This window comes from Malaya genurostris, unplaced genomic scaffold (assembly GCF_030247185.1).
Source record: "Malaya genurostris strain Urasoe2022 unplaced genomic scaffold, Malgen_1.1 HiC_scaffold_25, whole genome shotgun sequence".
Lineage (NCBI taxonomy): Eukaryota > Metazoa > Arthropoda > Insecta > Diptera > Culicidae > Malaya > Malaya genurostris.
Window position 1 is genome coordinate 80,600 of NW_026682655.1, and position 14,640 is coordinate 95,239.

The following is a 14,640-nucleotide window of genomic DNA, read 5'->3' on the forward strand; positions in this document are numbered from 1 at the left end:
AACGTAGATGGCGGTCTGCGTACACGATGTGTCTCCGTTCATGGATTATTATAAACTAAATCCTAGTGAAATAATTAAAGAAAGCACACAAACAGGGAAAATAATCTGAAAAAAAATTCGTAACTCTCTCGAAGTGACAAATTTTGAAAATGCACCCAGGTGAGTGTAGAACAAAAAGACTTTGACCAACGTCAAAACATAATAAGGTATGACAGTTTGCCGTGGGATTATAGGTTAAGTCAATGTTTTTGTATTACAAAATCCAAACTTTGAGCTGCTCCATTACGATTCAAATTTAATTTTAAACTAACTAAGCAAATGATCTCATTTATCCATGCCACATTGTATTAATATTTGCTTCTTTAAATTTTGTTAACACTGAAATCTGCATTACACGATAGTAGCCAAATTGGTTCGCCATGTGAACCACTATGAAAAGGTAAACTCTCGCTTGCGAAAATAAACTACGCGGTAAGAACAACTTTAGTTATAAACTGTTTATTATTTATAGTTTGGCACAAGATTTATCGTCCGGCGGGTGGCTTTCTTTCATTTTCCTTACTCTGCAAGCGCTTAAGGGAGGGAGCTTGCAAGTTCACTTCTGATCGGAAAGCAGGTAAAACAATGTAGGCGTTTGTTATGACTGTCTGGTAGGAAAGATTTATGGCCGTCACGATCGAAAAATATTGACTGAATCAAAGAAACAATAGCTAATTTACTGTGTCAAACATCTACCGACATTCATCCACAAACCATCGTAAGTAACTATCCTAAGAAATGTTTCATCCCACCTCAAATTTCTAGTAAATACATTAATCTTCCAGACCACACTTCGGAAACCTGTATTAATTATACGCACTTCACAAGGCACTCTTCAGTGTCCTTTTCGTCCTCGAATGGCCAAACACTCGGCTTACATCATCCAAACACGATAATAGACCATGATAACACACTTCCGCTCCAATTTTCCCACTGCCGTTCGTTGGTAAAAGGAATGTAAGGCGGTAGTCGCTGTCTAACGTCAGACTATATAGAGTCAGTCCCAGAACGGAACGCCACTGAGAGCTACAAAATCCGAAGCAGGAAGTAATTTTCTCCATTAATAAATCATCGCCGTCGGGTTCAACAAAGCCAAGCATAGGCAAACCGGTTCAACATTCTAACGCCTTTTAATAGTTGCAGTTGCTGCTTTTCTTCTCTGGGGGATTAACATGAAGTTTCTCTACAAATGAAATTCACCGAAAATCTCCATCCACATACGGAGTAGAAAAACGAACCTTCATCTATTTCTAGCTATTGACTTAGCATACGGATACACGGTTTTGTCTATGGAGATGAACAGCGGGCCAAAAGCTAGTTTACTGAAATTGTAGAGCTCATTAGTAGTCGGCGAAAACAGGATTCACAATCTCAATCGACTCACCTGTTGTACAGTCCAAACTCGGCACGCGTATTGTTGGCGCACTCTCCCTTTCGGTAGTAGTAGTAGGAGGTGCAATTCGTTCCTAGGAAAATGTTCTGCCGATTTAGCGAGGCTCGAAAGTACTCGACAGCTTTGAAGTGGCTGCAGATGAATTGCACTACGGAAAATAGAACAAATGTACAAACGAATCAGTTCCTATCTCTAATCTCTAGGAGTTGTTGAAATTCTCTAAATTAAGTTGTTTAACACTGGCTGCCGTACAGTGCTATTTCGGAATTATAACTCGAGATACAAAAAATTAAATATCAAACAAGGTTCATCTGTTAGGTTGATTGAAATTTTGTACCTTTGCGCACGTTATGCTATTACATCTCTTCCTAAATCATGAGCAAAGATTTCGACAACCAACATGGAATATTTTCATTGATTCATTGTAGGTCCGCCCCCAAGAATATAATTTCATATTTTTAAAGTCGTACTTTGAACATTGCGTACTATTTTTATGTTCTAAGACGTTGGACAAAGAAGTGCGTGAACATGTAAGGGAGACCGGAGCTAAGCCAGACACTTTATGGAAATTGAAATAAAGCATCCATTACACCTAGATTTTCACGCAAGTTATCCATACCTTCGTGTAGATTCAACCTTCAGTTACAATTGTGGTTTGGAAAAATATGCATGCTACATGTACTGGTCGTTTTGCTTGAATTTATAGTAATTCCAGTTTTAATAAGTGATAAGAAATAGAACAGAAATATACCTTATGATAAAAAAAAACCGAAATTTTCATTTTAAAATTCCCGCGCTTGTTCAATCGGTAAACTTTTATTCTCTCAACGTTGGCAACACTTTTATACACATTCTGTCAAATTTTGACGCATATCGTACTATTAGTTTTTGTTTGGCGTCTATACAAAGAAGTTGAAAAATTTTCGTGTGGCGATTTTTATAAAGGATGAAAATTTAGTACAACGTGCGTGCATCAAATTTTGTGTTGCAAATGGATTTAAGTGTTCCGAAACGTTGAAAATGTTAGAAAAGGCCTTTGGTGAATCGTGTCTAGGAAAAATACAGGCATACGAGTGGTATAAACGCTTCAAAGGTGGTCGTACAAGCTTGGATCATGATGAGATCCCTGGCCGCCCAACAACACCTGTTACCGAAGAAAACATTGAATCGGCGAAGCAAATCGTGTTGCAAAATCGTTCTGTACCGATTCGAGAGATTCCTGTGTTGTTGGGCATCTCTTATGGATTAGCCGAACACATTTTAACTGATGTTTTGGGTTTGAAACACGTCGCTTCTCGGCTGGTGCCAAAAAAGCTGAATTTCATTCAAAAACAGCGTCGTGTTGATGTGGCCAAAGAAATAATTTCCAACGCAGATAGTGACCCCACATTCATCGAATGAATCATAACTGGTGATGAGGTGTGGATCTATGAATATGACGTCGAAACCGCACAACAATCGACCGAATGGCGCTTCGAAGGCGAGCCGAAACCATCCATTATAAAAATCGCCACACGAAAATTTTTCAACTTCTTTGTATAGACGCCAAACAAAAACCAATCGTACGATATGCATCAAAATTTGACAGAATGTGTATAAAAGTATTGCCAACGTTGTGAGAATAAAAGTTTACCGATTGGACAAGCGCAGGAATTTAAAAATGAAAATTTCGGTTCTTTTTTTATCATAAGGAATATTTCGGCATGTTTCAGGAATCCGATGAGAACTTTAAGTCGGAAATTATGAGTCCGATTGAGATCCACTTTTTTGTCTAGTTTAGCCCGCTCAGACAATTCACATTCGGGACGTAATTATTTTTGTTTTTCCACGTAATCGAAAGCATTCTACTGATATATCAGCACAAATAAACGTATTTAGACAGCAGGACAGCACTGTATTCAGAACGAAATGAACATGTAAAAGCACAAACCAGACCGTCATTACAATGCACAGAATAAACCCCAAAATCAGAAAGTTTCAAAAAAAAAATCCAGTGAAAAGCGTAAGGGAGACCGGGACTGGTTGGCCGAGTTTTGCTATCGGAATTTGTACACTCTTTCTGGTTAGACTATTTAATAAACGGTTAATTCCGTCCTGAAGATACACCTTTTGAGCACATTCCTGGTGTTTTTTTCATACCTGAATAATAACATCATTAAAAATCAAATGCGGTGGGGCGGGGTAGGTTGACCAAGTTTGAAAAAATATGTGGAACACATAAAATGCATCAATGGAAAACGTTTACAAGTGAAAACAAAGTTAGCATGCGTCATTTTGTATTATGTAGGTACGTAAAAAAACTTCCTCACCTTTTAGTCATAATTATTTTAGATTTTATTTTTTTAGTTCCAGTAATATTAGTGAGCTTTTTCCAGCTCTCGCTTCTAGCTTTTCCTCCTCCAGCGTACGTTTACGTTTGGTTTCATTTTTCTTCTCCTCCAATGCTACTTTCATTAGAGAATCAGTCTAAATTTGGATCATTTTGCGATTAACGATCTTGACGCATTGGCAGCAGGTTCTGTACAAATGGATGAGTTTTTTTCGAGTTTTCATCGATATGTGACGCGTTCATATGTGACAATGAATGAAACATGGATTCATCACTTCCCTGCTGAATCAAAACGATCGTCATCTGAGTGGACAGCAACTGGTGAACCTCGTCCAAAGCGCCCGAAAGCACAACCATCGGCTGGAAAGGGTATGACCTCGGTATTTTGGGATGTGCGTGGTGTAATATTTATCGACTATCTTGAGAAACGGAATGCCAATAACTGTGAATATTATATATATATATATATATATATATATATATATATATATATATATATATATATATATATATATATATATATATATATATATATATATATATATATATATATATATATATATATATATATATATATATATATATATATATATTTGAAGGCTTGAATTGCAAAGGAACTACCGCATTTAGAAAAGCAAAAAAAAATGTTTCAACAAGACAACGCACCGTGTCACAAGTTAATCAAGACAATGGAAAAACTACATGAATTTCGTACGAATGGAATTGGAATGAATTTCGTACGCTGAAACTGATGCCTTTTTTCCGGCAAAAAATAAATCGTTCAACAAAAGTGGCATTGAAATGTTAGAGCGGTGCTGGAATGATTACGTTGCTCTTGATGGAGATTACGTTGATGAATAAAGTTAATTTTGAACCAAAAAATCGTGTTTTTATGTTAATTGCTGGTTTATAAGAGATTTAAGCAGTCCGGCTGAACCCCTCGTCCGGTCTAGCCCCGGTCTCTCCCTTATAAATAAATTGGTTTTAATAAAAACAACAAGAAAACACATTGGTTTTCTTACAAACATATTTGTATGTTTATATCTAGCTAAGTATTAAACATTCACATAGTAGCTGAGGTTCATACACTTAAGGCCAGTCTACTGATCATTTTTATATATTATTTGGATGTATCAGAGTTTAACTTCGAAAGATATCGTGTAAGCGGGAAGATTTTTCAAACTAGTCTCGGGAGATGCTCGATATGTTTGCAATCTTTAATATGTTTTTTTTATGTTTCAATTATAGAGATTTTAACCTTAAGGTCATTCGTCTCTTCGGACCAGAAAAACTTTCTGACCCTATGTGCGGGGTTGGGAATCGAACCCAGGTGGGCTACGTGAAAGGCATCGACTATCCCATCACGTTATACCCGTCCCCCGTATCTCTTTAATAGTTTTAGTATATAAAAGTTGTTTTTCTTATCCTGAAACGTACATCTACAGATGCTTCAAAAGAAGTTTTCATGCCTTCTTCGGTTTCTGTATACTAGAATAATGAAAATGGATCATATTTTCTACCGTTTCATAGAGTGCCCCCATGCTATGGTGAAGAAAAACTGATGTTAGGAATTAAACGCATCAATGAGAAAAAAAAATAGAATCCCCCCCTTAAGCGGTTTCATATTTTGGATGGGACCACGAGGAATTGAAGTAAAACATTCTGCTTTTAAGGGAAGACATCGAATTTTACCTTCCTAATATAATATAGTCCCATAGTCCAGATTCGACCTCCGGTTTCGAAATTACCGAGTGATGAGTAGGGGAGACTGGGGCTAGTTGGCCGAACGGCCGCACAGTGATGCCAAGGTGGCAGAAATCCAAAAAATAAATTTATTTTGTTCCTGCACTGTATTAATTTTTTGAATTCTCAGATAAGTGAAGGATTACAGTTTAAAGTATAAAAATTTTTGAATAAGAAAGAATCTCTCCATATCCTCTCAAAGATAGGGTATTGTAAACTTTCTTTTCATCCTTCCATACAAAATATATGGCGCAATGACGATGTTTTGCGATTAGAGTTCTATATAGGTAGGACCACGTTTGAAAAATTCCATTTCCTCAGATTCGACAAATGAATCGATCCAATTTTTGATGGTGTCGTAGTTTTTGAAACTGACCTGACAAGTTATGCGCCATGGATTGGAGACAAATGGCAACCGTATGAAACAATGTCTGATAAAAAATGGCGGCTGGGGCAGAACTTTTCGTTGCAGCGATTATTAAAAAAACTGTTACAACTTTCGAAGCATGGAGTCTTGCATTGTCATGAAACAAAAATACTACGCCATGAAGATCTTCATATTGCATCCGCTTTTCATGAAATGCTATGTCCAAACGCATTTGAGTAGCTCATAATAAATAGCGCCAAGTTGATCCCACTACATGCACTTTTTCTGTTCTCCGAAACTTTCTTGTAGTCCATATAAAAATTCTCAAATTCAAACCACGAATCGTCATTTTCCATTTTACGTTGTTTAATAAGATACTTTCACATAATAAAAATCCACTATTATTAGTAAAGCGGTAGTATTCAACCAAATATTATTTTATACTTGTGTTTGTGTTTTTTCATAAAGTCGAAAAACTTAAAAAATGCAAAATGCAGAGCATTTTCGAAAAAAATAATATTTTTGTTAAAAACAAAAAAAAAAACACTTCATTGATAGTTACTCTCCCATCTTCAATCATAGTGCAATAAACTACATAAGTTGTATGTTTCAACATATCAGAAAATAAAAATATTAAGATAAGCCCTTCTGAAGAAGATATTTTCAAGACAAAAAAAAAATTTTTTTCTCTGTGTATACATTTCCCACTCAGGTTTAATCATTATTTGAAACACTAGTTAAAGCTCCTAATCAATCACGAAATAAATAAAAATACACAAGTTAATTTATTTAAAAAAAAGTCGTCATTTTCCGGTCCATGCATCATGTCACTTTTAGGTGGATCGAATATTTTTTCATACATTATCAAGATGGAAATATATTCATAGACCTCAAATTATTAATAAAAAATCATCCAGCTAACGTTTATCGACGTATTTATGGTTTTTGCCAACTTTTGTATGGAGAGGCATCGCTGAAAGCTTTTCTGAAAAGGCTATTATGTGCAGTGGCGACATCTATAATGATTTTGGTGGACCATTAGATCACCCAAGAAGCGACGTAATTTTAGGTGTTTCTGCACGGAAAGACCGAAATCAGCATTTTGGCGAAAAATTTAGTTGCTTTTCTGATTTTAGTTAGTTATTTTTTGAGACAACTAAAAAAATCTTACTTTTGCTAATTTAGATTTTTTAGTTGTAATTCCCTTAATAATAATAAAATATTTGTTGAAATGGCTATTTATTTTAGTTAAATTCACCAATTAAACGTGCTGTCATTTCTTAGCTAAGGCACGCTTCATATCCATTCAACTAATTTTTTAGTTGAATTAGAGAAATAAAACGTTGTTTTCAACCAACATAAATGGTTGAATTGGTTTCTGCCATTTGCAGCTATATGGCGCTCTGTCACCGAAAAAACGTTAACACCGTAATGACTACTAGCCACTAGATGGCACACGACTACCGAAAAAAATTTCAGTCACGATTATTTTTTCTATATTGGCAGGTATAAATACGATGTTGTATTGGAAAAAAAGACATGAGCGAAACATAAACTTCTTTTTGAACATTTTTCTTCTCAATTGCTGTTTTCTTCATTCGACTTCGCGAAATTGACTATCTCACTGAAAACTTTGAGCACTCGGAAAACAAAAACCTAATACAAGTAGTACACCGGACAGCGTAGCCCAGAAGGTTGGAAGATACAAAAAACATCATTTGACATATACAATTAGAGTGCAATATTCGAAACTCACTTCACTGTTCCCCGTAAAAACATTATTACGCACAATCGCTTTAAATGCGCACAAATTCTGAATAAATACACTTTCCACTAACAGTTTACGTCATTTTTACATATCGGTTTAGAAATTATATAATATATGATAATATAATATAATATAATATATCGTAACACATGCGAAAAACATCTAAACAATTTGCAAGCAGTTTCAACAAGACTGTCCCTTTTAGATTTTTAATGGATTGTTTTGCTTTGACACTTCTCATGAGTTTTTAGCTAATAAACTTGTTAATAAAACCAATTTCATTTTTGTTTTCTTTGTTCTGTCCTTCAGTAATGATGGTGATAGATAAATGGAAAGAAATTTTCTGATTTTAATAACAAAATTTGTTGTCAATGAGAATTTCGTACTGGATTGAAATATTGCTGGTTTGTGTCCAGAATATTCGCCAACTAAACACATTCTCTAAAAATAAGAGTTTTTTTCAGCAAAGTAAATTCTCAATTTTAACTAATTTTATGGTTATTTTGGAAATTTTGTTGTTAAAATCAACTAATTCAAAAACAGTAATACGAATTAGGCGCAGAGCTAATTTCGGTCGTTCCGTGTGTGTTGTCGTTTGTGCAGGAGCACGTTTTTTCTTTTGTCGGCACTGATGAGTAAATTTCTGTTGTTGTAAAGTAATACGTGTATTGTGGATCAATTTATATTTGATTTCCAAAAACGTGGTACTATTCGAAAGGGTATTCAAAACTTTACAAAATGGCATATTGGTTTTCAGTACAACCTTACTTTTATTTTTGTTTATCGTGATTATTCTCCAAAACATTCATTGGGGCAGCTTCGCCGAGTTTTGTGCGGGGTTGGTTGACCGAGTTGTAATTTTAGCTTAGAGTAAAGTGCACTTGGATATTCGTTAAATGTTATCCTTTTTTTGGACGGAATTGGATTGTAAGTTTATGATGATGATTTCAAGAAAAAATATACATTAGAAATAAGTAAAGGAAATAAATTAAAATCATTGATAAATAGAAATAAGAGATTAGCATCATTAAAAGTTGGAAATTGTTAATAGAAAATATGATTCCAATATTTTATGAATCAAATACTATCAAAACTTTTATCATTCAGAGTTCCTGATAGGATTTCTCGCAGATTGACCCAACTCCGAACAAAACTCGTCCATCAATATATAATCTGCTGCAGATATTAGCCAACCTGAAAATAACAGACCTCTCCCCCCCAAGGCAAGTATGCAGACTGATTCGGAGGAGCGTCAAAGTCGTGAATCGCGACTTTTCTTATAAAAGTAGCATTGGAGGAGTAAAACATGAAAAAAGCGTAAGCGTGAACGCTAGTGGAGGAGGAGGTAGAAGGGAAACTGAAAAAGTTCACTATTGCTGCCGAAACTAATTCCAGAATAGTTAAAAAGACTCAAAAACCGAGAAGGGGAGTTTTTTCTCGTACTTACATAAAAAATGATGCATACAGTCTTGTTTAACTAATGAAAACGTTTATTGGTACAATTCATGTGCTCACATATTTTTTAAAACTCGGCCAACCTACCCCGGCTCTGGGGTTTTTTTCTCCGCATTCAATTGTTAATAACTATTTTTCTGATTTTCATACAGGAATGAAAAAAATCACACAGGTGCTCAAAAGGTGTATCTTCATGACAGAGCAAAGCGTTTATCAAAATGTCTAACCAGAAAGAGTACAGAAATTCCGAAAGCGAAACTCGCCCTACTAGCCCCGGTCTCCCCTAAATACTCCCATTTCAAGAGTGCGTTTTTTAGGCGAAGATGTTATAAGGAGAAAAACTTTTTCAGTAAGCTGTTGATTTTTAGTCGAACCAATATAATTCAAATATAGCGGTAGTAAAACCACCGTAAAGAGCGATCAAAAATTTCGAAATAGAACATCACATCAATTTCTTAGAAACACCGATTTCAATTAAGTTATATTCAAGGAAAGTGCGTTTGTAATCCCATGATCCATTTAATTTCACCGATATCCAACATCGAGGTCTCGAAATACAGAGTGATGAGTGTTGAATGAGTGACGATGCAGCAACAGAATAATCTTCTTAGTAGTGAATATGATCAGTATCTATCAGGAAAAACAGATTGGAAAATTTACATGCGAATGCAATTATGTAAAACCGCGAGAATGTTACCGCAGAAACGGGACTCGAACCCGTAGCTAACTCCTAACCGAGGAAATTGTTTTACCGATTAAACTGCCCTGCATATGAAAACATATGAAGAGATAGTCCAATTGAGTAGAAGAACCAAGCATTCTTCGCTGTGCTTGGTCACCACGGCATTCTCCTGCTGTCATACCTTTATTTACGGAAACTAATTCAACAGAACACACACTACACTGCACACAAGTTTTTTCTTCTCGATCATACTAACTCAAGACGATTCTAAGTCCTAACAAAGAGTAAAACACAAATCGTTCTTAGTAGTGGTTGAAAATTCAAAAGCAAAAATTTCTTGACATTGTGCTGAAAAAAATATTATCTAGTAATTAAATCGCTTTCAAATCGACGCTCGATTAACTTTTTTACAACTCTAAAGCTGAACTTTAAAAGGGTTTAAGAAGGATTCTAAATGTAAACTTACGGTACGCCTTTGTAGTATCATTATTAACCAGCGGAAACTCGCACCCTGGCTGTGGACTGGCACCGCTGTTCGTATAGAAATCCTGATGTCCGACATTAGTCGACGTTCCTATAATGTTTTTGTCGGTGTGAATAGCCTGCACAAACAATGCATCGCTCTTATCCAGCCGCTTCTTACTGGGCACGAGTGAAGGTTTTGTGAACGACGGTCCTGCCGGGTCCAAGCCAATAATCATCGGTACCTTGCCTTCCAGTGCTGCTCCAGCTATTCCGGAAATGTGGGCTCCCATACTATGACCAACTAATGTAACCTGTTCAATGGTGAGACCCTCCGCAAGTAGGAACTGTATAAATTTGGCCAGGTACCGCCCAACCTTCCATGTATTTCTGGCCGCCAGATTGTATTCCACCAGCGCCAAGTGACTCCAGTCTACTGCACAAATGTTACCGCCATTGTGATGGATGTAATCGCTGACGATTTCTCTCACCCAAGTTCTGTTGACGTTATCCGTCCAACCGTGAGTGAGAAACATGGTTGGTTTGGCGACGTCTATTTTGTGATGCACATTTAAGTCATTCACAAACACCTGCATGTAATTTAAGTGATCTCTGAAAATAGGTTTCGACATTTTTTATCGAATGTTTGTAATAAAATCGGAATACTTACGAATTTGAGCACCAAAAGGTAACCTCCGACCGTACCTCGTCCGTACCGAAGAAAATCTGCGATAGCGTATTTCCAAAAGCCCCAAGAACCATTCCCAATCGATTAGCTAACAATTCATCCTGATCCAACGCTTCGGAAGCTGCACGAGAGCATGAAAAAAGAAAGAAGTACAAAAAAACCAAGTTCGATATTAATCCTGTTATACATGTGACTAGAACGTCCCACCTCTCATGCCGTTACGATGTGGGTGCATGTAAGGGGCCAATGAACAAGCGAAAGAGGATTAATATCCACCCATTCAAATATTGCTCAACTGTGTGTGTACGGACTAGAAGCTTAGTCTCTGCATCAGACAGTTTGGCGGACGATGCATTCAGCTAGACCTACATGGGCCACCACCTATTCGCCCGACTCAACGAAAACTTGCCAGGAGGGTGAGTTGGATAACGAAATAGGGTAAAAATCAAAATGATATCGAACTGGACAAGGAGAAAAGTGAACTCATGGACCAAAACCTTTCACGAATGCGCTCCGGGAAGTGACTGCCCACAGTGCGAGTGCTCCCCGCGGGCCGCAGTTTTTCATCCAGCAATTGACGATACAATACGATATGTAAATAGAGTGTAAATTAAACTCATGATTTATAGTGAGAAAACAGTGAAGCTAGCAGATATGACGAGAAAAAGCACTAGCGGGTGGTACTAAATTGTTGGTAGCCTTTAGGGCGTTCCGGAAGCAATTGAACAATCTAAATTTTAGACTCAAAATTTTGAATGATAAGACGAAGAGATGCAGGGCAACATCAAAAGTACATGAGTGAAAGTGATTATAAATTCGATATGCGTTCATTAGCTTAGAACAGGGGTCAGAAACCTTCAGAGTCGAAAACCAAAAAACGCTAATTATAAAATTTTCAACCCTTCAACTGGCATATTTATAGGGATATAGTAGTTCTATTGATTTTCTATCTATTCGATATTTCAATCAACCGTACCACCTAAAAATTTGAAAAAAATAATGGGAAATGTTCACATTTTTTTTTATTTGGGAATTTTTATTAAACAAATTGAGTTTTTTGTAACAATCAAATGTTTAATATTAAATAATGAATTTTTCAACGCGTGAAGGTGCCGCGGTTTCATATTTTTTAATAATGTGAACGAGCACAATATTTCATTTCTTCTAGAAAAAACGTGATTAATCCACCTAGCAGTGAGATGATACGTTTTTTTATCAATACGCATGTGTTTTTGCATGGATATTCTTAGGTGTTTTAGTTCTCATGACATTATTTTAATTATCGTCTTTTTAAACGGCAAATTGAGATTTTAATCACTCATTACCCTGTAATGCCGAAACTGCAAAACATATCGAATTTCAATCTTAGCGTGCGACAATCGATTGAACATTCCATGAGATGTAGAAGTAAGATCCACTTTAGAGTTTTTCGTCACTATTTATGGTACTTTCAGAGCCGGTATTCAGGAATTAGCATAGCCCAAAATGATTCGAATGGCCATAAATTATTACGCCAAACAATTTACATGAAATTTATAAACTCATCATCTGTAATTCCAGAATCGGATAAAATTCACCAATTTTGTATGGGACCTTAAGTCCTGTAATATTTGTTTTTGAAGTTCGATTTGGTCTTTTTTGAGAAAATGATTGAGCTTTGAGAATCGATTCGATACTGGAACCGGAATTCTAAAATCGGTGTAGCCGAAATCAGTTAAATTCACCTGAGCAGTGTGTAGACATCTTTGAGAAATTGTAGTGCGAATTAAAATTTGGGGGTACATTCCGAATCCAAAAACGAATACCGCTCAAACTGAAATAAATTTATTTGGCAATCGACTATCCAAATCTGCAAACCCGATAAACCTGATTAATTTATGTGAAATGTACATTTTTATACTAATCACCCTGCATTTTCTAAACCAGAAGTCGGATCTGACTAAAAAGTAAGAGGTTTTATAGGATTTTAAGACCTCTCATTTGAATCATAGATGATTCTTAGATTTCATTTGAATCTTAGATCGGTTCAGCCATCTACGAGAAAAATTAATTGCATTATTTTAATTTCGTTTCACATATCATCCTGTGGTTCCGCAATCAGAAGTCGGATCCAAACGTGATTCAGGAACCTTGTTTGGGAGTATACGACTTTTCATATGAATCTGAGTTTGTAGAAAACGGTTTAACCATCTCCGAGAAAATTGAGTGAAATTATTTGTCACACACGCATTTGCTGATCTCGACGAACTGAGTCGTATGGTATATGGAAGTTATGTTCTTCCAGCTTATTGCCGTAAGTAGTTTAAATCAATATAATTATGGAATTACTTTCAACTCGAAAATGCTGATATCATCTGGTTTATAAATGTCATATTCGAACGATTATGTTGCCAAAAACGAACCGTGCTAAAATCGGTCCAAGGCAAATTGTCATGAAAAATTATGCTGTACACAGTCTTTTGGGCACTTAGACACAATTGTATGTCACAGTATAAAAATCGTGTTTTCCGTTGCTCCCAAGCATTTCTTTGTCATACAGTGCTCAAAACTTCTACTGCTGGAATAAGGGGAAAAGTCGTTTACACAAAAATATTGATATCTCCGTTAAAAATGGACGGATTTTAACAATCTATGGCTTGTTGGATAGGTATTACCGAGCGAAATCTAAGTCTGGAAACATATTCTGTTTTCAAGGTCAAATGTGACAGATACTGTCAAAAAGCTGAAAATTTTGACATAAAACTTCGTATAACTCAAAAAGTAAACATCCGATCTCAAAACCATTCAATAGCGTTCTGGGTGACGGGGAGACCTTTCATTTACGACTAGTTTGATCAAAATCGGTCCAGCCATCTCTGAGATCTCGACCTCTTAGTTGACAACACACATACAGACACACACACACATACACACACACACAGACATTTGCTCAGTTCGTCGAGCTGAATCGATTGGTATATGACATTCGGCCCTCCTGGCCTCGGAAAATTTTTCGAAAGTTTGAGCGAATTCTATACCTATTTTTTATATATATAAAAAAAGGTAAAACGTGATTAACCACCTAGCAGTGAGATAATACGTTTTTTATCAAACCGCATGTGTTTTTTGCATTGATATTCTTCGGTGTTTTAGCTCTCATGACATTATTTTAATTGTAGTTGTTTTAAACAGCGAATTGAGATATTAATCACCCTGTAATACCGAAACTGCAAATCGTATCGAATTTCAATCTTAAAGTTTGACAATCGATTGAACATTTCATGAGAAGTCGAAGAAAGTTCCACTTTAGAGTTTTTCGTCATTATTTATGGTACTTCCAGAGCCGGTCGTCAATTGGTGAGAAAAGTAAATCCTCACAAGTTTCTATCTCATGCCTCCCCAAGCGTCTATGATGACAGTTGATCAATAGAACGGCGTCGACTGGGTGCTATCGCCTTCTGCGTTAGTAGCAGAATGAGAGGGTGCGAAATGGCTTGTAGGTTGAAGCCCATCCTAAAGTGCAATATTTATCATAGTATATTGCAACATGTGGTTCTGTTGTTTGTTGCATTGTTTGTTATATATTGAATTGTACTATATATTGGTCTTATTATTATTATTATTATTATTATTATTATTATTATTATTATTATTATTATTATTATTATTATTATTATTATTATTATTATTATTATTATTATTATTATTATTATTATTATTATTATTATTATTATT

At 35.8% G+C, this 14,640-nt stretch overlaps 1 protein-coding gene across 1 annotated transcript; it reads right to left on the minus strand.

Annotated features, from left to right (window-relative positions):
* Positions 1 to 281: 281 nt before the first annotated feature.
* LOC131439962 (lipase member H-B-like) lies at positions 282 to 11,041 on the minus strand. The gene is made up of 4 exons (XM_058611087.1): positions 10,909 to 11,041; positions 10,243 to 10,850; positions 1,424 to 1,580; positions 282 to 1,361 (listed from the first exon to the last, which is right to left on the minus strand). Exons 1-4 carry the CDS (start codon positions 10,998 to 11,000, stop codon positions 1,280 to 1,282), a joined length of 939 nt encoding a protein of 312 aa, XP_058467070.1. The 5' UTR covers positions 11,001 to 11,041; the 3' UTR covers positions 282 to 1,279.
* Between the last annotated feature and the right edge of the window lie 3,599 nt (positions 11,042 to 14,640).

Coding starts and splice junctions, on each gene's coding strand:
- LOC131439962 (XM_058611087.1), bottom strand. CDS start 11,000: ATGGTTCTTGGGGCTTTTGGAAATACGCTATCGCAGATTTTCTTCGGT. Junction 1,581..10,242: donor TGATACTACAAAGGCGTACC/GTAAGTTTACAT, acceptor TATTTTCCGTAG/TGCAATTCATCTGCAGCCAC. Junction 1,362..1,423: donor GAGTTTGGACTGTACAACAG/GTGAGTCGATTG, acceptor CTACAATTTCAG/TAAACTAGCTTTTGGCCCGC.